The sequence below is a fragment of the Myiozetetes cayanensis genome, unplaced genomic scaffold (genome assembly GCF_022539395.1).
Source record: "Myiozetetes cayanensis isolate MyiCay16 unplaced genomic scaffold, myiCay2020 scf1, whole genome shotgun sequence".
In the NCBI taxonomy this organism is placed as follows: domain Eukaryota; kingdom Metazoa; phylum Chordata; class Aves; order Passeriformes; family Tyrannidae; genus Myiozetetes; species Myiozetetes cayanensis.
Window position 1 is genome coordinate 83,612,372 of NW_026086604.1, and position 23,773 is coordinate 83,636,144.

Below are 23,773 nucleotides of genomic sequence, written 5' to 3' on the forward strand. Positions count from 1 at the left end.
ATAGGACAAAGTTAGCTCAAAGAGAAATGGAACATGAAACTTGTCAAGGATGTTTTGCCCAAAGATTCCCTTGTGAGAAGTTAAGCAATGAGTTTGGATACTGGGTTACTAAGGAATGAGGAAAAAAGAAATGAGGGGAAAATTCAGAAGAGTCTTTAAGCAAAAGCATTAAAATTACTTCTAATAAGATTAACAACAAGCATGCATAAAATTATTCTTCAGGTTCTGAATGGGAAGGGAAAATAACCTTTGAATAGTTTTAGTACAATTTGTATTGAATGGTTATGCATCTGTATTGGGTTTGCGTGGCCAGGTTTTGGTAGCAGAGGGGTGGCTACAGGAGTGGCTTCTGTGAAAAGCTGCTAGAAGCTTCCCCCATGTCCAGCAGAGCTGATACCAGACAGCTCCAAGATGGACATGCCACTAGCCACAGCTGAGTCCATCAGAAACAGTGGTTAATGACTCTGTGATAACATATTTAAGAAGGGAAAAAAAGTTATTGCAGCTAGAGAAGAGCAGAGTTAGATTGTGTGATAGGAGCAACTATGCAGACACTAGGGTCAGGGGAAAAGGAGGGGGATCAAGTGCTCCAGGCTTCAGAGCAGAGATTCCCTTGCAGTCTGTGGTGAAGACTATAGTGAAGCAGTTGTGCCCCTGCAGTCCATGAAAGTCAATGGAAGTGCAGAGATTCACCTGCAGCCTGTGAAGGAGATCCATGCCAGAGCAAGTGGATACCTGAAAGGAGGTTGTGAACACATTGAAAGCCCATGCTGGAGCAGAGACCTGCAGACCTACGGAGAGAGGAGGCCACCCTAGAGCAGGTCTCCTGGTAGGATTTGTGACCCTATCGGGTACCCACAATGGAAGCAGGTTGTAGCTGATTGTACCCTGTGGAAAGGTGACCCACATTGGTGCAGTTCATGGAAAACTGTTGCCCGTGAGATGGACTCATGCTGGAGAAGTTCGTGGAGGCCTGTCTCCTATGGGAGGGACTCAACACTGAAGCAGGAGGGCTCTTCTCCTGGAGCAATGGCCGAAACAACTGACCCTAACCCCCATTCCCTGTCTCACTGCACCCTGTGGAAGAGGAGGTAGAGCTGGGAAGGAATTGCTAAGATTTGTTTTACTTCTTATCCTGCTCAGAGTTCATTAGTAATAAATTCCATTAATATCTCAAAGTTCAGTCTATTTTGCCTGTGATGGTATTCATGAGTCATCCCTCCCAGTCCTTGACTCATGAACCTTTCGTCATATTTTCTCTGCGTGTCCACTTGTGTGGGGAAGGGAGAGTGGCTTTGGTGTGTGCCTGGCACCCAGCCAGGGTCAAACCACTACATCATCGCAGACAACAAAGGGTCTGGGAGGTGCAACAGGCCTGAGTACAACCCAAGTTAACTTGTTCATAGAAGTAGCAAATCTTGTAACCTGACAACCGATGTAACAAAATGCAGCATTAACATGAGGGCTGTAAGACTCTTACGGCTGAAAAGAACAAAGCCAGGAAGGAGATGCATGTATCGGCTTTGAAGAGTCAAAGAGAGCCCGGGGGAAATGTGGAACAGAGCTACTTCATTCTCTCTATCCTTTTGTGCTAGTATCCATTAATGAAGCAAATTGCAGTGAAGTAACGTTTTGGAGAAAGAAATGTTAACTGTAGTCCTGCTTACCTAGTTCTGTAGATTAACCGCACAGTATCAACAAGGAGAGTCAATAGCTAGAACCCAGTAGAGTTCAGAGTCCTCTACAAAAGCAGTTTCAGTCTTTCATACAATTTTAAAATAAAGTGTGACCTTCATTTATTTTCTCCCTAGGTAATATCTGCCAACAGTTGCTGCCAGATATTAAATGCCCCACATTTATAATTCATGGCGAGAAAGACCCTTTGGTCCCACAGGCTCATGCAGAATACATTCATAAGCACATCAAAGGCTCTCGGTAAGTTATATGATGGAGTTTTTATAAACCATTGTTGAAGAGATGAAGCAGTTCAAACCCACAGTGTATTTAAAAAAAAAGTATTTGGACAAGTTGTCTCTGCCACAGAGCTATTCTAAACATCCCTAGCAAGTTACAATGCAAACAGTGTAGCTGAACCTTTCTTGCAATATAAAAAGTTACAGCATTTTAATAAGCTTCTTCCTAAAACCCTCTGAGAGAAACCAAGTTCCTTTTCCTCTTTTTACTAGTTACACACTAGTGCTAGAACCAGCACTCCCCAATATTTATCAAAACAAGCAAATTTCTGCTTTAGTTGTTGTGACCATTGCATTTGTTTTGCTGTAAGAGACCTCATTTCTGTGCCATTCAATAGAACAGGGAACTTAGAGGATATGAATGGGGAGACATTCCCAGTTATTAGAGAGAAAAAGCACAGGATTCTTCTGTTTGGTCTGCCTTGCTGATGTGAACCACAACCTCAAAGATTTTATGTTTCCAACTGCCCCAGGAATTTTCAGTGTTTTTAAGAAAAGCAGAATGAGGAAAAAAAAAGTGCAACTGTTCTTGGAGATATTACTTTATCAACAAGAAAAATCTGAGGGCGCCATGTGCTTTGTGTGTGCTGTGGTTCTATCCCAGACAGCAACTAAGTACCAATCAACCCCTCACCAGCTGGATCAGGGAGATAATCAGATGAGTAAAAGGGAAAAAAATCATGTGTTGAGATAAAGACAGTTTAATAGATAAAGCAAAAGCTGCACATGCAAGCAAAGCAAGACAAGGACTTAACTCACTGCTTCCCATAGGAAGGCAAACGTTCAGCTATCCCTAGGAAAGCTGGGCTCCATCCCGCATAACAGATACTTGGGAAGACCAACATCATCAACTCCAAACATCCCTCTTCCTTCTTCCCCCAGCTCTATATGCTGAGCATGATGCCATAGGGTATAGAATATTGCTTTGGTCAGTTGGGGTCAGCTGTCCCAGCTGCATCCCCTCCCAACTCCTTGTGGACCCCCAGCGTCCTTGATGGTGGGGAGTATGAGAAGCAGGAAAGGCCTTGACACTGTGTAAGGATTGTTCAGCAATAACAGAAACATCTCTATATTATCAACACTGTTTTCAGCACAAATCTAAAACATATCCCCATAACAGCTACTGTGAAGAAAATTAACTCTATTCCAGCCAAAACCAACACAATTTGAAAATTCCAGAAACGCTTCCTATTAAAAGCTGGTATTCTACCAGTTGAATTTTCTTCATAAATTTACACACAAATACAAGAGTTCTATCACTACTTGGTAACAGACTGTGATGATTAGCAGTAGAGAACAGAAGTAGCAGGGGGAAAAAAAAAAGCACCAAGCACATTTTTATGAATGCAAAATATAGGGAACTATTTTATTGGTGTCATCTCTGATATAATTATCTCAAAGTCAGCCCTGCTGATCATAGGAATGGCATTATGCCACAGGAAAGATGAGAACAAGAGACCTTCCTAACAATCACATCCAGGTGTTTTATTCCACGTCTGCCAGTTAGTTACTCCTACGTGGCCTGCTCAAAACACCTATCATCCTTTTCGGTTTCACTGAGCTCCAAAATGCTCCAGATGCTGACTAAGCCAAGTCATGACAAAAACTAGACAAGGATCTGATAGCTTCTTTTTGGAAGACAAGCCAAAAAGGAAACACTATTAGACATTGCCATCCAGTAAAATGTAAAACAGTGGTTCTTGGCATGTCTTTGTGCTGAAGTTCTCCCCTGTATGAGTATTTGTCAGAAAAGAAACCAGACTGATGATGTTCTGAGAAATTAACGCTTGGGTACATGGTCCCCTTCTTCCCTAGTAGCACTGGAAATGACATGTTCCATTGGGAAGCAGAAGGAAAATCTTAAATTTAGCACATTCTCAGTAACAATTTTCTATCATCAACTTTTCTTGCCTTGATTTTTATCTAGTAGTAAAGTAGAAAGAACTTCTTCTGATCTGTAATGCAGATAAATCGTTTGTTTCTCTTCTGGTAGAAGACTGTGCCATCACTCTGCATTTGCATGGTAGGGCTGGAGTTAGGTAGCATTACAGTAGTAGGAAACATTAACAGCAGTAGAAAATAGCATACACAGTGCTATAGGTTTGTACATCTGTGCTGCTTAGTCTTTGAAGAAATAGACTTAATGAAATTCAGATGAAGTTTGCTATAAAAGCTGGGTATGTTCACATCCTATTGCTCTTTTCCCCCCCCAGAAAAAAACCCAGCACTTGTCACCACCAAAAGATTGATCCCCCTTCCTGTAGTAGGACATGAAGACAATGACACACCATTCAAAATAGCTTCAGCTCTGTTGAAGCTGCTTAGTGTATGGTAGAACAAAACAATTTAAAGGATTTCCCACCCCCGTATGAAGAAGTGGACACAACTGATGTATAAAGTTTGTCTCAGATAGAAAGCAATAGTAAGTAGCATTTTAGACATGTCACACATATCCATATTACAAAGATTTAACCTTCTTAGCAGCTACCACTTCTAAGCTTTTGTTATAACCAAAGAAGTTCTGACTTCCCTTTTTCCTTTAATGAATGAATGGTGTTAGTTTTGCATTGTCTTTTTGCAGAAAGATTAGACAAAACATAAACACTAACCAAGTCTGAATTGTGACAAGAACTCTACATTTTTGTAGCGATCTCTTCAGTGTGTTCACTGCCCAGCACAACTACTGCTCTGTTAGAGACAAAAGGGCTCAGGTACTTAACATACCTTTCAAAGATGCAGTCTGCTCACATAAGTTTCGGAATCTTATCTTCTTTGTAGATCACAGAAAATGCTTCTAGAAACTTGGCAAATTTGTTTTAAGCTTACTTTATCCTCCTCTAAGTGGGGCACAATTAGTGTGCTTGTTGCTTCAACTGTTGCTGTGGTTCACATTTTGAACCACATACCTAGGGATAGTACTTAAGTGTTACTTCAGTTCCTTATTGGGTAACCAAGAGGAAGGAAAAGGCAACAAGTATTTTAACCACCTATACTCAGACAATAAAATGTATAATCTGTGTTTGATTTTTTTTTCCTCTTTAAGGTTGCTTCTAATGCCAGAAGGAAAGCATAACTTACACCTGCGTTTTGCAGAGGACTTCAACAGACAAGTGGAAGACTTCCTACGCTGACTTGAACTGTAAAACAAGTTAGAGGTGCTTGTCCTTTGACTTGTTTAGGAATTTAAGATGGCTTTCCATTTTCATTCAATTTATAGGTAGGTAGGTCTGAGTCCTGTAAGAAAAAACATTAAACACATTTACATGAGAAGCATACATCTTGAGAATATGTAAGCCTTAGTGGATCAGAGCACACTACTGTGCTGCAAGATTTCTGACACGTCTTTAAACTTACTTGTTGCCACACAGGCTGAGCAGCTGCTCTTTGTCCGATAGATGCATTAAGAAAGACAGAAAACATGATCTAGAATACATGCCTTTATGTGCTCCTAACTAAAGGACAAAAAACATTGTGATAATTAGGATTCAGAACTGTTACACTGAGAAATCTGCCAAAGTTACAAGTGCTGAGAAGATAATTGGGTACACAGTTTCTAGAAAACATGCTTCACCACCACCATCAGAAGTCATTCAGTATGCATGCCTGCTTTACAGAAGTTCCTTTGATACCAGGGAGCTTAAGCCTCATCCTCCTCTCCTTCCTCTTCAAACTCCCCCTGCTCATCAGCAGTGGCATCCTGGTATTGCTGGTATTCAGAGACCAGGTCGTTCATGTTGCTCTCCGCCTCCGTGAACTCCATCTCATCCATGCCCTCGCCGGTGTACCAGTGCAAGAAAGCCTTGCGGCGGAACATGGCCGTGAACTGCTCCGAGATCCTCTTGAAGAGCTCCTGGATGGCCGTGCTGTTGCCGATGAAGGTGGCGGACATCTTGAGGCCGCGCGGGGGGATGTCACAGACGGCCGTCTTGACGTTGTTGGGGATCCACTCCACAAAGTAGCTGCTGTTCTTGTTCTGCACGTTGAGCATCTGCTCGTCCACCTCCTTCATGGACATGCGGCCCCGGAAGATGGCGGCCACCGTCAGGTAGCGCCCGTGGCGGGGGTCGCAGGCGGCCATCATGTTCTTGGAGTCGAACATCTGCTGCGTCAGCTCGGGCACCGTCAGGGCGCGGTACTGCTGGCTGCCGCGGCTGGTGAGAGGGGCGAAGCCCGGCATGAAGAAGTGCAGCCGGGGGAAAGGCACCATGTTGACCGCCAGCTTGCGCAGGTCGGCGTTCAGCTGGCCGGGGAAGCGAAGGCAGGTGGTCACGCCGCTCATGGTGGCTGACACCAGGTGGTTGAGGTCCCCGTACGTGGGAGTGGTCAGCTTCAGGGTGCGGAAGCAAATGTCATACAGGGCCTCGTTGTCAATGCAGTAGGTCTCGTCCGTGTTCTCCACCAGCTGGTGCACAGAGAGGGTGGCGTTGTAGGGCTCCACCACCGTGTCCGACACCTTGGGCGAGGGCATCACGCTGAAGGTGTTCATGATGCGGTCGGGGTACTCCTCCCGGATCTTGCTGATGAGGAGGGTGCCCATCCCAGAGCCTGTGCCTCCGCCCAACGAGTGGGTCAACTGGAAGCCCTGGAGGCAGTCACAGCTCTCTGACTCCTTCCTCACCACATCTAGGACAGAGTCCACCAGCTCAGCGCCTTCCGTGTAGTGCCCCTTGGCCCAGTTGTTGCCAGCCCCGCTCTGACCTGGAGGGCAGACCACAAGCAAGGTGCCACATTAGCGCCCCGGGGACAAAGAGAGATGATGCCACTTTCCCATTCCTCAGGGGCTCCACCCTTCACTTCCATCCCCACTCTGCCACTGTGATTCAGGTCCCCTAGGGTCATTTGCATACTTGCTCCAAGTCTTTTCTATGTGTTGAGTTCCCGCTCTGGGACTTCTCCATCCCACACTCACTCACCAAAGACAAAGTTGTCAGGCCGGAAGATCTGTCCAAAGGGGCCGGAGCGCACAGAGTCCATGGTGCCGGGTTCCAGGTCCACGAGGATGGCACGTGGGACATATTTGTTGCCTGTGAGAGGGACCAGCACCAGCATTACAGCCCCACAGTTGGTAACCAGTGTCACAGGACCCCTGCTGTTCTCCCATCCACCTCCCTGCATTTCACTGGAGAGACACACTGTCTCAGTCAAGACTACTGTATTATCTGTGCCTTTCTGAGAACAAAGGTCTCTTAGAGGAGTCACTGCCAGATGACAGTTCTTGTTCAGGGATTTTTCCAGCCTCAATGAACTGGCATGCCTGCCCCATTTATTTAAGGACATCTGAGGAATCAGGCATGCTTACCAGCGGCTTCATTGTAGTAGACATTGATCCTCTCCAGCTGCAGTTCACTGTCCCCGTGGTAGCTGCCCGTGGGATCAATGCCATGCTCATCGCTGATGACCTCCCAGAACTAGAAGAAATTTTTGAAAAATAGCAATTAGATGTTTCCAGTGCCAGTGGAAACAGCTGGCCAATGCCAATCACACACACCAGTGCAGTCTGTGCATACCACGGCCCTGACCACTCCCTTGCATGGCAGAGCAGCTGCTGGGCAGGAAGGTGAGTCAGTGCTCAAGGGCTTCACTGGCCACAGCAGCTGAATTAACGGAGTGTAGACAAGAAGGCAGGGCACTGAAGTAGAAGTTAATTCGTTTGTAGCTGTCATCCAAAGGATGACCCTCCCTGGCTATCTCAATTTGTCCTCCTCCCATTGTCTAGCCTTGGCTTAAGACCCTGCAGCCCCTACAAGATGGCAACACCTGCACATCGTCAGTGGAGGCGGGTGATCCATGGCACTGACACATCTCCCGTTCCTTCCCTCGGGAGCCGGCGCCGTGGCTGCAGAGGGGCGAGGCGGCGAGGGGGTTATCGCGGCTGCCTGCGGGAAGGTAGAGCAGCGCCGGAGCGGGGTGCGGGCATATCCCAGCCAGCGCCCGGCCCCGCGACACCCCACACCGCCGGGAACAGCGGGCACAGGGGCAGGAACCGCGACGCCTTAGCAAGTTGCCCCGGGGCGCTTTTCGTTTCGGGACGGAGCTGCGCGCTACCCGCGGGGTGCGACCCGTGAGGAGCGCCCGCTGCCCGCGCCGGTCCGTACCTTGGCGCCGATCTGGTTGCCGCACTGCCCGGCCTGAATATGCACGATCTCACGCATGGTGCCTGTCTCCGAAGCTGCTACTGCCGCCTCCTTCGCCGCCCGCTCCCGCACTCACCGCTGCGGTGGCCGCGCCCCTCGCAGCCCCTTAAATCGGGCGCCGTGCCCCGCCCCGCCGCTGACGTGCTGCGGGATCGGCGCGGGGCGGGCCCGGCCCGCTCATTGTCTCCCTCGCCCCGCTCGGGCCCCGCGTCTCGGGGGGACGGCAGCCTGTGGCCCCCTCCACAGGCAGAACACCGCTGGTTTGAGGGGCGCTGGAGGAACCTCGCCTTCAGCCGTCAGGGGGAAAGGCCGGAAGCGGACAAGGCACGGCACATCTTGGGGTGAAAAAGTGAAAAAAAAAACCCAAAACACCTGACTCCTCTTTGCACACCTGTTAGAACTCCGTCCCCGTGCTTCCTTTGCCTCTACCACGCTGCAAGCAGCAAAGCACGTGCTGCTGTTGTATTAGCACCCTCAAGCCTGTATTTCTAGCTCAGACCTGCTTAATCACGTTTCAAATGTTTTAAGCACAAGGTACTTTTTTTTCCATAGCTCAGGCACCTGAAATAAGCAGGGATTGAGTGACAATGTTAAAGCTGCTTTCAAGTAGCACAACTCTGTTTCAGATAGTGCTGCTAAACCTGTAGTTGTGGAGTTCCGATTTCAGTGACACAGAGGACTGGCATGACCTCTTATGCTGATACTAAAGGATGTTTTTTCTGGGAGTTATCCAGCAGTGATAGCAGTTTAGCACCCATAGGACTGGGATATCTCTTTTTTTTCTGTAAGTGAAATTATGTCTTACCAGACACCTGCCATACACTTCATTTTGGAAAATTTTGGATCCTGCTCCTAACATCTCTGCTTGATCTCTCATAGGAAAAAAATAAGGTAACTATATGGTAGATGACCAAGGGAGGAGGGACAGTTCAAGAACAACAGTGAGAATACAACTGAACTAACAGAGATACACACCTGTATCTGCACTGCTTCCAAGGACTTTATCTGAAACAAATTTCAGCAGTGTCTGTATTGGATTGTGGAGAAACTATTGAGCTTGACTATAAAATAATAATTGATTCACAGCTGTAAATTTTTTAGAAGTGAAAGTAGCTTTGCTACACAGCTGGTCAAACTATTGAGGACAGCTTTACACTAGCACGAAGGAAGGGAGATAACAGCCCACAATCAAGCAGGGAAGTGGTGGAACAGGTTGGTAAAGAGGATGCAATATGATGTACCTTGTATTCAGTATAACGGAGCAGGTAGGGGTTCACCTCAAGCGCAAAGTGCCAAGAGGGACAGCACAGTAAGGCAAGCTCTCAAACTTTTCCCAAGCATCCACAGGCTCAGCACAGTTAACAGTTTATTTTGTTAAGGCTTTTGAACTGTCTCCTATAACATCCCCATAGGCCAACTGATGAAGTATGGCCTAGATAAACAGACAAGTGAGATGGAGTGAAAACCAGCTGAACTGCCAAGCTGAAGGGCTTGAGATCAGCAACACAAAGTTCAGAAGCCAGCCACTGGTGGCGTACCCCAGTGATTGATCCTCGGCCAACACCACTGAACTTCTTCATTAGTGACTTATATGGCAAGAGAGTGCATCCTCAGCAAGTCTGATGATGACACAATGCTGGGAGGAGTGGCTGATATGCCAGAGGGTTGTGCTGCCAGAGGGAAAAGGGCTGACAGGAACCTCATGCAACTGGACAAAGGGACATGCAAGGGCTACTTCCTGTACCTGGGAAGGAACAACTCCCTGAAACAGTACATGCTGGGGGCCACACAGATGGGAAGGAGCTTAGCCAAGAAGGACCTGGAGAGCCTGGTGTACACCAAGTTGAATATGAGTCAGCAGTGTGCCCTTATAGGAAAGGTGTCCAACAGCATCCTTGACTGTATAAGGAAGATTGTTACCAGCAGGTCAAGGAAGGGTGTAAGCTATGGTGAGAGGCATCTGGAGTTTTACATCCAGTTCTGGATTCCACAGTACAAGAGACAGATGAGCATACTGGAGTGAGTCCAGTGAAAGGCCGTGAAGGTGGTTAAGGAACTAGAGCATCTGGGGCTGAGAGCTGGGACTGATTGTCCTGGAGAAGTCTCAGGAGATTCTTATCAGTGTGTATAAATACTTGATGGGAAGCAGTAAAGATGATGGAGCCAGGCTCTTCTCAGTGGCATGCAATGACAGCAGGTGAGGCAATGGGCACAGAAATAGAAGAAATACAAACATAAGAAAAAAACCCACTTTGTTCTGGTACAGGTTGTCCAGAAAGATTGTAGAGTCTCCATTCTTGGAGATATTCAAAACCCAAGTGGACACAACCGATCAACCTGCTCTAGCTGACTCTGTCAGGCAAAGGAAAGGACTAGATTAGATGATCCCAGAGTTGCCCAACCTCAACAATTCTGTGATTGTAGGAAAGGCTGAGAAAGGTGTGGGAGGCTGTATGTGACCAGAAGCAACAGACAGTTTATTCATCTCACTGTCACATTGCAGTTATAACACTTTCAGAACCTGCAGATTTTTCCAAAGGAGAGGCAATAATTGATAAGGTAAATCATACCACTATCAAGCAGAAAACCAGAATGATCAGAGCTGTTTACGTACTACTCAGGTTAGCTGTGCTTAACACAATATAAATCAATGCATAATGTCACCAGTTTTACTCTTTTTTTATTATTATTTTTGTCTATGGCAGGAAATACTAGTGGCTAAAGAAGTACCATATCTTTGCCTGGTATTTGTCTGTTGTGACCTTGGAAAAGTACTTTGATCATATTTTCGTAAGTGGCTCTCGGTTTGCTCCAGTGAATTGACCTGCTTATCAATTGTGGTTCTTTTCCTTCCCTAGCGCAGAAACCTCATCTGCTGTGAAATGTCATGTGCACAGATTTGCTTAAGCTTTGCAACACAGGGAATTAAGTGCAGTGTTATTACGTGTGGCTTTTGCAGTCACAAAATATCCAGGATTGTGCTGGCACTGAGATGTTTTCACCAAATTCTGTTGAAGTTTGTGTTCTTTATATCCCAGCTGTTGTATTTTCCTCTGACATATTTCTGCTATACTTAATAACAGGTAGCCTTTGTTGCTGCTAACACAACTCATGCATATACATCTGTACTTGCTATAGGCATAACCCGCCCTTTTGGGCAGCAGCAGCAGGCAGTTACATCTTCTCACTACTGGTGGAACACAACTGCATCTCTGGCATCTCTGAGGTATCTAGAGACACTGAAGAGATTTTTGGGTGGCAAAGCATTCCTGGCAGTCTGCAAAGGACTGACTTGAAGCATGATGATTCTCCTCCCGAAGGCACCTGGACACTCCCTGAGATGTCTTCTTCCTATACACAGTGGCCTCCTAAGGCTTTATAGTTATTCCACTAAGGATTCTGAGCTTTTATTAGGAAACTAATTATTAGATGCTGTAGCACTGGTCTCTTTGTAGATTCCCAATGTTTTTTTGGGGGGATGTAGCTTCAGGTTTTAATTTGAGTACCTAAAGGGAAGTACATGTTTGTGTGTGCAAGTTTGCTCACCTACAGCACTGTTGAACACCCACAAACACACCAAATTAAATGCCAGTTACTTGAATGTCAGTTAAGAACCCTCTATTATGGCAAACACTTTAACAAATCTTAGCCATCAATGCTATTTGAATAGGTATGGGTGTTTACTATTGCTTGGGGTTTTTTTAATATTAAAAAAAAAATCTATAAAAGCTCTGTAATTTCTAAACGTTCATAATTGCAAGTGAAAGCCAAAACTCTCCCATTCATACAAAGGCAGGGCACATTCCCAGGAATGCCCATAGGCCCCTCGGCAGCTGAAAGTCCTCCACAGCCTGCTCCCTGCCTGTATCAAACCCTGCCTTCCCAGTTTCCAAGGCAACGGCAGAGCCCGGCAATGGATGCACGAGGGAGGCAACAGGGATCCCACAACATTTTCACGTCTGTCCATGATTTCCCATTGTTCAAGAAAGAAGCACAAATGTACAAATGTGAAAGCTGCTCAAACATACAAAATGCCTGTCCATGGCTTTATTCTCTCTTATTTGTGATGGATGATGTCATGTATTGATAAGTGCATATTTCAGAGACTACATGACTTTTTGAGTCTTTCTGGTGATACTCAAATGAACAGAGTCTGTTCATTATCTTATTGTTTGTCTTCTCCCTGGTAACTATGATATTCCCACCTGATGAGCACTGTCTGAGGTCACCTTTGGAACCTGACGCTTGATCATTTGCAGTGTGCATTAAGATAGAAGAATATTCTGCCAGCAAGAGGGTGGAATAATTGTGAAGGTGTTTTTAATGTTAGCAATAAAATACCTTAAGGGAAAATCTATTTTTATTTCAAAATTACAACCCACTGCAGACACTAGAAGCAATTAAATATAACAACATGGAGTATGCTTTTATGAATGAGCAAAAGCAGTTTCATTGTAGAGCCCTCTACACTTGGGTTTATTATACCTGGGTATCTGTGTGTTTGGCCAAGAACAAAAAAGGAGAGAGGATAAGCATGTGAGACAAAATAACATTACAGAGTAATTTGGGATGCTATTAATTCTGAAACAACCCATGCAAATTTTGTAGGGAGAACTGCTTCTTCATGAACCTAATATTTCTTCCACACCATACGGTTTCCCTTGTGAACTTAGATTATAACCTCTGAGAGTCAGGCATTTCTGTGAACGTGGTTGTGCAGGACACAGCAAATAGAGCCCTGCTCATCTCACTTCCAAAGGTACTGTAATAAACATGATCACATGTCATAAAATGACTCCAAAAAGGGAAAAATATTTTTATCATCATCAGGCAGCAATTTACTGAGAAGAAAGACAAAACAATACAGCCTCTCATTATTTCCTCTTGGAACACCAGATGTGATGGGGTAGCAGCCAGATGGCTCCTGCCCCCATCCAGGCTGCATCTACCTTTTAAAATTGCTCAGTAGATGAAACGCGTCTGCTATTTCTACAAACTGGGTCCTCCAGTCAAGAGATGACTAAGATTCCAGCATCAATATAAATGAAATGTTGATATCACATTTTCCAGGGCAGCTTATTTCCTGCACGTCATTGAGAACAAGGCACAGATAGTGACTTTGATCTGCTAGTCACTTTTTCTTTTGTTCCTTAGCCTCCTTGCTTTATCTTGCAATCTGATAGTTACTTGTAACTCAAACTGACACTGAGCAAACTCTGAACTTCATCTTGTGACGTCTGGTAAGAGATGCAGTAGTTTGTGGTGGGATTCAACATACATTGTTTAAAACTGCCGGGGCTCTCTGCAGGAGAATTTAGAGTGCTGTTGGACTAGGTGGCTGAACCAATCAAGTATCTTATTTTGCTCTTTCCTGCTTCCAGCTCCCTGCCCTTTCCTCCTTCTTTGCACAAGTTCTCTTTCTGACACACTCCCTAACTGAAGAAAAAGCTTTTTCCACCTCCCCAGTCTTCTGTCCCTAACTGTGGATTTTAGGGAGATGAAGAGACAGGTAGAGAGCTCAGACATTCCCTGGAGCTGCTAGAGGAAATAACAAAAGGGTAACACATGAAGTGGGGCAAGGGGAATAGGACCACCTTTTTTAGCAGCTGGAAAATATTGAATTAACCCTACCTATGGAAGTGGCAGTTTTCTCTATGCCCAGGAAATTTCTAACCCTAGCCTGTTAGGGTGCTACTGGAATCCTTGCTGGTATTTCCAAAAACAACCATAAAATAATTTATTAATTTTAAGACCAGCATTACGCTGGATGAAGGGAAGCATGCTGTAAGAAGTCAGTGCTTGCATTTCATTTAATGTTTGTAAAGCTTGTTGTGAAACCACTTGAACTTTGCTTGAAAACCCTGTTTGATTATTCACTATGAAGGCAGGCAGTATCTTTCTATTAAAGTCATGGAAAATGTGGAAGTATTTTTCAGTGCAAAACAACACAGAACTTTTTATTGAATAAGCTACACAACCTTTGCCAGAGTAGCCACTTCATCCTCTGGAGCAAGTGTTTTTACATTCTGCTTAAACTGGATTATTATTATTAACATTTTGGTTTCCAATGATAGAGGCCTTCTTGCCAAAAAGAAAAGAAAATATGCCTTAAGCTTACCAAGGAAGCCAAGTGAGAAAAATAACCTGATTGTAAAAAATGACATATGGATGAATTAGGGCCAGTTTGGAAAATCTCTACGCTACAAGAATCAAACATTAATAAACAAGAATTTAAGAGACCTAGCTTGATTTTTTCCCTTATGAGCAGAATTCTGCCTGTAAGGGAAAAATGACTTTGAATGGAGAGAAGGAATGACCTACTGTTAAATTCTTTCTTTTTTTTTTTTTTTTTTTACTCACATACTGTAAATAAATGCCCTTCTTATGCACACATTTCAAAAAGACACAGTTTTTCTTTCTGGCAGAATAAAAAATAAATAATTAAAATAGGGTGGGAGTTAGGAGCATGGAAATAGTTCATTTCTTGTTAAACTGCTCAGGGAGAAGAAAGAGTTGTCACCTGCACTATGTCCTTTGCTGGCAGAATGGCTGGGGAAGGGCAGGCTTTCATTGCTCCCCCCATATCCTCCCTCTGCTTTGGTTTCAAATGCTCAGAGGGCTCCAGCTGGAGAAGTGTCCAGGAGAGTCAGGGCCAAGAAATGTCTTTTTCCAAAATGCATCATGTCCTCAGGCACTTTCCTGTGACCAAACGCTTCCATTTTGAATTTTCATGTAGGCAAGCTAAAGATAAAAAACATCTAAAATGGAAGTTTCTGAGAACCAATAGTCTGCTCTTTCCCCTTTTAATAAATAACAAACGGACCAGGACAGGTGATTGCTGTAGTACGAAAAGGCAGGTGCTTATTATGAATGGATTTTAGGTTGCAAGGAGAAAAATTCTCAAAAATCTTCTTTTTTAGTCACATACAAGATCAGCTCCTAATATTTGTTTATAAAGGTTCATTTTGAGTTAAAGAGAAGAGAGAAAAAGAACCTTACTTTGATTATCTCAGGCACATATAACACATCAAAAATGTCAAGCTTTGTTCTGTGGAAATGTAGAAGCAACTGAAAAAACACATATGAAGACTGAGAAGGGGATTATTTGTAAATGAAAAACAGTGCCTCCCTACAATGAGCAGGTTCAGAAGAACAGCATTACCTACAGCCTCATATGCAGGCTACCACATCTGAACAGTCCCTAAAAGTATATACTCATTATGCTTTAATGTGGAAAAGAAATATAGAACAACTTCCCTTGGGAGAAAGGGTGTGTATCAAATATGGGGGGTAGTCATATTATTTCTGCAGAGAGGATTTTACTTCCTCATAGCTAAATAAGAACAGAAATGTTAGGCCTCATTAAACAAAAAGCAGTAATTAAAGCACCTCCCACTGAGAAGGAGAATTTAATATAGTTTAACAGTCCTTCTTAAAAAAAAAAAGAAATAGTAGCAAGACAATGAGATGTGGAGTTTTGGTTGTGGGGTTTAGGTTTTGTTTTTTTTTGGTTTTTTTGGTTTTTTTTCAGGGAGGGGAGGCATGGCAGGGATGTTTGGGAAGTGATTTCAATTGGACAACCATGAAACTTGCCCTACTCAAAGCCACTACTGGGTTTCATCCTGATCTTGTGCATAACTTTGCTATGGAACTTACAGGGAGGGAAAAGGACAAAGGAAACAAGAGGAGAACTCTTTCTGATGCAGAGTATTGCTAGATGCCCCAGCTCTTTCTGGTGAGGTAAGAAAACTTGTCCCTCTTGCACCACTTTGCCACAGTTGCTCCAGGCAGTAGAACTGTTTTGCAGCATTGCAGCACCACCCCCTAAGGACTCTGTCAGTCCATCACAGTTTCTTCAAGCATGTAGTGCTTGCTTACACACAGAGAAGAACCTACTAGCACTATACTCTTCTCGAAGTATGTGGCACATGATATCATCATCCATGAGATTTCCCTGCACAGATGAGGGGATTGCCCCATTTTTGCAGAGAATTTTCTGGAGAAGAGACCAAACATCTGGATTCTATTCTTTCTCCAGGTTATAAATCCCATTGCTACTTTGGTTTACTGTGTTCTTTGCCTCATACCTTCTGGAATGATACATGTGTCAGCAGGATGGACCTCAGGTTTGATTCTTGGATTATCACATCACCAGGACCATTGTATGCCTAATGCAACCCAATTTCTGATGTATATAGACACTTCACATATGTTGGGAAGAAGGAAATCGTTATTGCTCCTCCCTGACAGAATGGGAAACATCTGTTGGAAAACAGATGTTGGCCTACGCTACCTTCTAAGGGTTTTGAACAACCAAACCACATACTGTACTATGTTTCTACAACACTGTTGCTTCAGTGGTTTAGACTGAGGTCCTAGAACTAAGCAGGGAAGAGAAATCGGGAAAAATGGCATCCTAATGCCATTTCTATATAAATTAAGCCTACGTTTTACCTAGTTGTTTTTACAACCTTATTTATCTTCACCATCTTGCATTTACCAGCAGACAAGCATTGAGTTGTTTGCCTTGGTCAAGACATGTTACTAACATGCTTAAAAATTCCACTAATTCAACAAAGGGAATAAATAAATAAATAAAATGTTCCCTTCCCCAACACCAGCAGCTCCAATTGTCAACAGAGGAGAATGCTTCCCTTCAGGCCACAACTGATATATTGAAATGAAAATATATTGCTTTATATTATTAACTTCTGTCTCAACATAAAACAGTCATTGTAAATGGCTTAAGCTGCACACCACTAAGTCTGTATTATCTACACCCATTTCTTCTAAACAGGATGTCTCATGCAGGACCTTTAGCCCTAGATATGTTGTGCATCACATGGGCAAATACAAATCAACACCCAGGAGAGGTTAAGGCAGTCAGATTGCCTAATCTGAAATTCTTTCAGTGGTTCTGCTTTCTTTGTGAAACAGAAAAATTGCAACTACATGCATGTTAAGACATCTCTTTGTTGTTTGGCATACAGCAGTCATCCAGTTTTTATAGTGAATGTTCTCCTGGGCAATAAATGCAGCTAAAGCTCAAAGATAAAAAAAAAAAAAAAAAAAAAAAGGTACTGTATTGCCCAGGCCCAGTATGAGACTCACCCTCCATTATATTTCACTTACTGTTCCAACCAAGCTTTGAACCTTCCATTCAAATCTTTCAGTATCCCCTTTACTTAAGTTTCTCTCAACTTGTACTGAAATGAGGGTTTGATTTTTTTTTTCTTAAATTATTATGACTGGCAAATAAGCCATGTAGGATTTATGAAAAGACACGTTTCTGTCAAAGTATTTCTATTTATGGTTTTTCTTCCCCTAGAACAAAAAAACAATCAAACAAAAAAAAACCAAACAAAAAAACCCACAACCAAAACAACAACAACAAAAAAACACCCCCCCCCCCAAAAAAAACACAAAAAACCAAAAAAAAACCAACCCCACAAAAAAACAGAATACAAGCAGCAAGCCATGTAGGATGGTGCCCTAGTTTCTAGTAAGGGAGCTGTAGTGAAATGTGTCACTTGGGTAGCTATATTTAAGGGTTAGCTAGAGACGGAGTGTAATTACACCATGAATTAGAAGCTAGACATGCTGAACACTAGTGAAACCTGCTACGGTGTCACAGCTGAAAGGAGGATATTTACTATCAAAGACGAGCTTCTCATCTTTTAGTGAAACTTTGTTTGGATTTGTTTGCTGGCTCAAAGCTATATGATAAACAGTTTCAAGTGCAACGCAGAGAGGTAATTTCAAGACAAGGTTACTTTGGCAACCAGATAAAGTGTTATTTTCCCAAAGGGCCTGAGGCAGCATGTATTAACTAGGTTACTAAAACAACGTCAATTTGTCTAATGTTTAATCCTAGGATTGCTCAAGTGCTAAGAAATACAAGTACTGTTGTGGGTATGCACGGCTGTATTTGTTTACTGACATTTCAAGGCAGTGTAGGCGCTTCTCACTCCTCTGTATACCAGAAACCAAGCCTATAGACGAGAGAAAAGCAAGTGCCTGTTGTCCTGCAAACCGGGTTAACAGGCCCATCAGCAAAGGAACAGGGTACTCTCAGACCAGTGTCCACAGGCAATGGAGTCAAAACAGGCAAGATATTAGTTATGCACAGCAGCTCCCTTTTCATTCTCTATTCCAGTAATGCCTTGCAAGCATTTCAGTAAAAGGATCACAATAGAGGCTGCACAAATGTGCATACCAGCTCTTTCAGAGCAGTAAGGACTACAGTAATTGTAGCACTGGTAGCAGTTCTCAAAGCAACACTTTTTTTAGTACAGGACCACTCCCCTAAGTGGTGTTTGGATTAACTAAGACTAAACTGTTGGGTTACTGCTAGTCTCCATGAGGGATTTTTGCAGGAACAATAGGGTCTGTGAGACTTTGCTAACTACTGACAACAGCATTGATTCATTAGGGTTCTTGCAACCTATAAGCAGAAAAACATAAATCTCCCTTACCTCATTGTAAGGAAATTACACTTACCTTTGCAGAGATGTTCAACAGGGTGCTGCTGCACTTCCCTCCCCTGACTGGGTAGAGGTTCATTTCCTGCCACAGGGACCAGGAGCAAACAACTGTCCTGTAAACATGTAACTTGGAGACAGCTTTTGCCAGGGTATCTATAGGTGACTACTCTAAGATTATATGTTATGCTCTGGACAGCTTTTTGAGACATGTCACCTAGAAATATGTCTGTCACCTCATATCTCCTAAAGGGAATTGATTGCCTCATAGAGTCAAACCTTTTACAGTTAAGGGCAGGCTAGTGGCTCTTTTTGGGAAACACATGAATTTTATTCCCAAGGAGAAAGTTCAGGTCTTGAGCTCTCAAGCTGTCTGCCAGTACAGACCTATGCTTCTCTGCACGCAATTTTTATATTTAGAGAGGATAGTTGGGGGAAGATATAAAATCAAATCACAGTCAGGCACCCATATGTATGTACTATAGACCCTGGAATAAGTTAAATAAGCTGCTGAATGGCAGTGGGAAAGCCTACAGCTATCCTGTCAAATCAGTTTTGACAGCTTGTAAGGTGGAATTCAATACCTTCTCTCTGACCTCACTAGCATGTATGTCCATAAATAGGAGTTGCAGGATTCTCAAGTGCAGTGTCTCGTTTTTACTGGCTAAAGCAGCTTTCCCCCCAACAATTAGATAAGTTGTTACACACGGGAGCTTTCATAAATTAGCTGTCATCTTTAGCTGAGCTACTACAGTTTCCATGTGCTGCTAAATTAACAGCCTGAGAATTCTTGTTTTATTGAGCTTAACCTTTCACTGAGGTTAAGGAATAAACTGAGAAGTAAAGTTACAGAAAACTATACAGGGATTACTTGCTCAATCTAGAGAGAAATAAAGCAGAGGAGACAGTTTAGGACACAAAAAGCCTTTATGTTTGAGAAGTTAACCATTTCAACAGAAGACTCTGAAGTATTTTTGCAACTACTGTTACATTGGACAGTCAAGGATACAAAACTGCTGACAGAAGCAACAGTGGAGAGCACCAAATTAAAAAATGCATGCTTCAGCACAACTGCACAGATTCCTTCTCTCAATGAATACTTGCCTGCTCAGACTATACTTAATGCCTACCCATCTCAACTTTACGCCTCATCCTCCTCTCCTTCCTCTTCAAACTCCCCCTGCTCATCAGCAGTGGCATCCTGGTATTGCTGGTATTCGGAGACCAGGTCGTTCATGTTGCTCTCCGCCTCCGTGAACTCCATCTCATCCATGCCCTCGCCGGTGTACCAGTGCAAGAAAGCCTTGCGGCGGAACATGGCCGTGAACTGCTCCGAGATCCTCTTGAAGAGCTCCTGGATGGCCGTGCTGTTGCCGATGAAGGTGGCGGACATCTTGAGGCCGCGTGGGGGGATGTCACAGACGGCCGTCTTGACGTTGTTGGGGATCCACTCCACAAAGTAGCTGCTGTTCTTGTTCTGCACGTTGAGCATCTGCTCGTCCACCTCCTTCATGGACATGCGGCCCCGGAAGATGGCGGCCACCGTCAGGTAGCGCCCGTGGCGGGGGTCGCAGGCGGCCATCATGTTCTTGGAGTCGAACATCTGCTGTGTCAGCTCGGGCACCGTCAGGGCGCGGTACTGCTGGCTGCCGCGGCTGGTGAGAGGGGCGAAGCCCGGCATGAAGAAGTGCAGCCGGGGGAAAGGCACCATGTTGACCGCCAGCTTGCGCAGGTCGGCGTTCAGCTGGCCGGGGAAGCGAAGGCAGGTGGTCACGCCGCTCATGGTGGCCGACACCAGGTGGTTGAGGTCCCCGTACGTGGGAGTGGTCAGCTTCAGGGTGCGGAAGCAAATGTCATACAGGGCCTCGTTGTCAATGCAGTAGGTCTCGTCCGTGTTCTCCACCAGCTGGTGCACAGAGAGGGTGGCGTTGTAGGGCTCCACCACCGTGTCCGACACCTTGGGCGAGGGCATCACGCTGAAGGTGTTCATGATGCGGTCGGGGTACTCCTCCCGGATCTTGCTGATGAGGAGGGTGCCCATCCCAGAGCCTGTGCCTCCGCCCAACGAGTGGGTCAACTGGAAGCCCTGGAGGCAGTCACAGCTCTCTGACTCCTTCCTCACCACATCTAGGACAGAGTCCACCAGCTCAGCGCCTTCTGTGTAGTGCCCCTTGGCCCAGTTGTTGCCAGCCCCGCTCTGACCTGGAGAGCAGACCACAAGCAAGGTGCCACATTAGCGCCCCAGGGACAAAGAGAGATGATGCCACTTTCCCCTTCCCCAGGGGCTCCACCCTTCACTTCCATCCCCACTCTGCCACTAGCATTCCGGTCCCCCAGGGTCATTTGCATGCTTGCTCCAAGTCTTTTCTATGTGTTGAGTTCCAGCCCTGGGACTTCTCCATCCCACACTCACTCACCAAAGACAAAGTTGTCAGGACGGAAGATCTGTCCAAAGGGGCCAGAGCGCACAGAGTCCATGGTGCCGGGTTCCAGGTCCACGAGGATGGCACGTGGGACATATTTGTTACCTGCGAGAGGGACCAGCACCAGCGTTACAGCCCTGTAGTAAGCAGGCAGTGTCACAGGAGCCCTGCTGTGCTCCCATCCGCTGCTTAGGACATGGAGGGTGTGGGACTTTGGAGGGAGGTAGCTGGGGATGGGAAGACAAAGCAGCCATTTAAGCTGTGCAGGGGCGTCACCCACTGCAGGGAGGGCTGGGGGACCCCTGTCTGCACACCCTATTTCCCCTCCCCCAGGAAGCTTATTACAGAGGGGCGTTACCGGTGGCTTCATTGTAGTAGACATTGATCCTCTCCAGCTGCAGGTCGCTGTCCCCGTGGTAGCTGCCCGTGGGGTCGATGCCGTGCTCATCGCTGATGACCTCCCAGAACTGAGGGAACCGGAGTGAGGGCGCGTGAGGATGGTCAGTGCCGCCACGCCCCGCTCTCGCCCCCTGGCCAAATCCCCGCCACGTGGCGGCCGGGGATTCGCCACGCGTGGGTGCGGCCCCCCGGCCAGACGGAGCCGCCACCGCGCCCCTCACACCCCCCGCCACCGACGAGAGGGGTGTGGCACCGGCTCGGCGGCCCCTTCCCCCGCCCGCCCCGCACCTCTGCAGCCCGCGATGGGCTGACGGACGGCAGCTGATGCCCCCGCAACCCCTGCCCCAGGGCGCGCCACACCCTCGGCGCGGAAACCCCACCGTGCTCTCCCCCGCCCAGATGCAACAGCCGGGAGCCGCCCCGCTCAAACCCTCCCGTGGATGGGCGATCCCGACGGAACTCCGCTGCGGAAAGGAGGTTCTCCCGGCAGCGGGTCCCTCCGGGACACGCGGAGCGCGGCTAAGCGGGCACCGCCCCGCGCCCGGAGCCCCGGGCAAGGCGAGCGGAGAGCCAGCCCCGTACCTTGGCGCCGATCTGGTTGCCGCACTGCCCGGCTTGGATGTGCACGATCTCACGCATGGTGCCGGTGTCCGAAGGTGCCGCCCCGCTGCTCCTGCCGCCTTCACCTCCCGCTCCGCCCGCTCCCGCTCTCGCCGCTGCGGCGGCCGCGCCCCGAGAGCCCATTAAATGGGGAGCCGCGCCCCGCCCCGCCGCTGACGTCATGCGGGAGCGGCTCGCAGCCAATGGACGCGCGGGGGCGGGGCCGAGCCGCGGCATTGTGTGCTGAGATGGGGCGTGGCCCGGCGCGGAGGGCGTGGTCGGGGGGCGTGGCTGCGGGCACCGCCCCGCCGCTCCCGCCGCGGTGCCGCTGACAGCGGGGACAAAGGCGCGGGGCACCCGGACCGGGCCGGCCACGTGCGAACCGCGACACCTCCCTGCGCCCTCCCGGGGCCGCCACCGCAGCCTTTTGTTCCCGGAGACGCGCAGCCTCCCCCGCCGCAGCAGCGGGCGTTGCCGTCGTGGAGGGGGGACCTGGCGGCTGCCCCCGCCCTCCCCCGCCGGTGCCTCCGTTCACACGGTGCCGGCGGGAGACTCCCCTCCCCTCCTCGCAGGGGCACCGCGCCCCCGCCGGCATCGCCGTGGTTGCCGCCCCTCCGCCTGCACCAGCCCGCGCTGGCGGTGGGGAGTCCCGCAGCCTGACCCGTCTCATCTGCTCCCGGCACGACGCGGGGGGGTTTTCCCCCCGTGCATAACCTCCCGTCCTCCAGCCCTGCCCCCGAGCGATCCCCTCCTTCCTCTGCCCCGGTGCCGAGCTCGGCTTCTCTTTCTACGCCTGAAAAGCTAGTCCCCACAGCTGAGCCGCTCTCCAGCCGAGCACCCCGCTCCGCGCTGTCTCCCGTCCCGCCGCAGCCACCAGCGACCCGCAGCCAGACAATAGACAGCGCGGGTGGTGCTGCACAGGGCCGAGGGGCTTGAGGGGGGTGGGTGGTTCCCTTAGCTCTGCAGTAAGAGGGTCTTGCTTTTCGTGGCTTCGCTGCGGATTCCCAGATGCTGAGGGATGAAGAAAGCAAAGAGGGGGGCAGGGGAGGGTTGAGCGTTTGCTCCCCAGAGATGCCTTCCGTCCTTTCTTTTCGAGCAGCCCGGTACGGCACCGCGGGCACTAGAGCGGCCGCAGGGAGGGCAGGTGGGAGCCAAGGTGGAGGGCAGGGCATGGCACATGCCCACGCCGCTGGAGGAGGAGGTCGGGGGGAGGAAGAGCACGGCAGGGCGGCACGTTTCCAGCCGTCTCCGGTGCCCTTCGGAGCGGTCAGCGCGGCGTGTCGACTCCTCCTCGGTATCGCCCGTTTCACACCGCGGTCTGGCTTTGCGTGTGCAGCGGCGGAGGGCGCGGCCCCCCCGGGACGCTGCCTCGGCTAGTCCAGGCTAGCCCAGGCAGACAGCGCCCGGCGGGACTCCACTAAACCCCGTTTTAATGACCCGCTAGATGAAGGCTACTTCATCTATTCTATACTTCATCTATTCTAGAGGTGCAGATAAAAGCACGTCACCATTTCCGACTCGTATTTCTTCTATATGCTCTCTCCTTTGTTCTATCCACGTGCCATGTCCCTAATCTTTCTAACCTGGTTTATGCAGATCGATAACCCCGCCTATGGATCACTACAGATCGCATCTTACATTTTTCCAAGGCAATCTGCAGCACAGCCTGGCGTCCTCTGATTGATATGCTAAAGCATCCACACCTTTCTTTTGTTCGCTTTACGGTGGGAAGGCATACCATCTCAAAAAGCATGCTAGAAAAA

At 47.2% G+C, this 23,773-nt stretch overlaps 2 protein-coding genes across 4 annotated transcripts in view; one reads left to right on the forward strand and one right to left on the reverse strand.

The window, feature by feature from the left end:
* The window catches only part of BPHL (biphenyl hydrolase like), a 19,724-nt gene extending 14,281 nt beyond the window's left edge, over positions 1-5,443 (forward strand). For both annotated transcript variants that reach the window (XM_050331309.1, XM_050331318.1), the window contains 2 exons: positions 1,812-1,935; positions 5,017-5,443. In XM_050331309.1, the coding sequence (XP_050187266.1) occupies positions 1,812-1,935; positions 5,017-5,104 (212 nt within the window). In that variant the 3' untranslated portion in view covers positions 5,105-5,443. The remainder of the gene's footprint in view (positions 1-1,811; positions 1,936-5,016) is intronic.
* Positions 5,398-22,128, reverse strand: LOC126648400 (tubulin beta-2 chain). Of its 2 annotated transcripts, XM_050331297.1 has the most exons (5): positions 21,993-22,128; positions 21,370-21,478; positions 21,006-21,116; positions 20,321-20,790; positions 5,398-6,201 (listed from the first exon to the last, which is right to left on the reverse strand). In XM_050331297.1, the coding sequence occupies exons 1-5, from the start codon at positions 22,047-22,049 to the stop codon at positions 5,611-5,613; spliced, it is 1,338 nt and encodes a 445-aa protein (XP_050187254.1). In that variant the 5' UTR covers positions 22,050-22,128; the 3' UTR covers positions 5,398-5,610. The 2 variants fall into 2 exon arrangements, with proteins under 2 accessions (XP_050187254.1, XP_050187244.1); XM_050331287.1 differs by lacking the exons at positions 20,321-20,790; positions 21,006-21,116; positions 21,370-21,478; positions 21,993-22,128 and adding exons at positions 6,887-6,997; positions 7,273-7,381; positions 8,069-8,203 and having other exon boundaries at positions 5,398-6,671.
* Positions 22,129-23,773: the final 1,645 nt, after the last annotated feature.

Coding starts and splice junctions, on each gene's coding strand:
- LOC126648400 (XM_050331297.1), bottom strand. CDS start 22,049: ATGCGTGAGATCGTGCACATCCAAGCCGGGCAGTGCGGCAACCAGATC. Junction 21,479..21,992: donor GCAACCAGATCGGCGCCAAG/GTACGGGGCTGG, acceptor CGGTTCCCTCAG/TTCTGGGAGGTCATCAGCGA. Junction 6,202..20,320: donor CCGGCCAGCTGAACGCCGAC/CTGCGCAAGCTG, acceptor CTGAACGCCGAC/CTGCGCAAGCTGGCGGTCAA.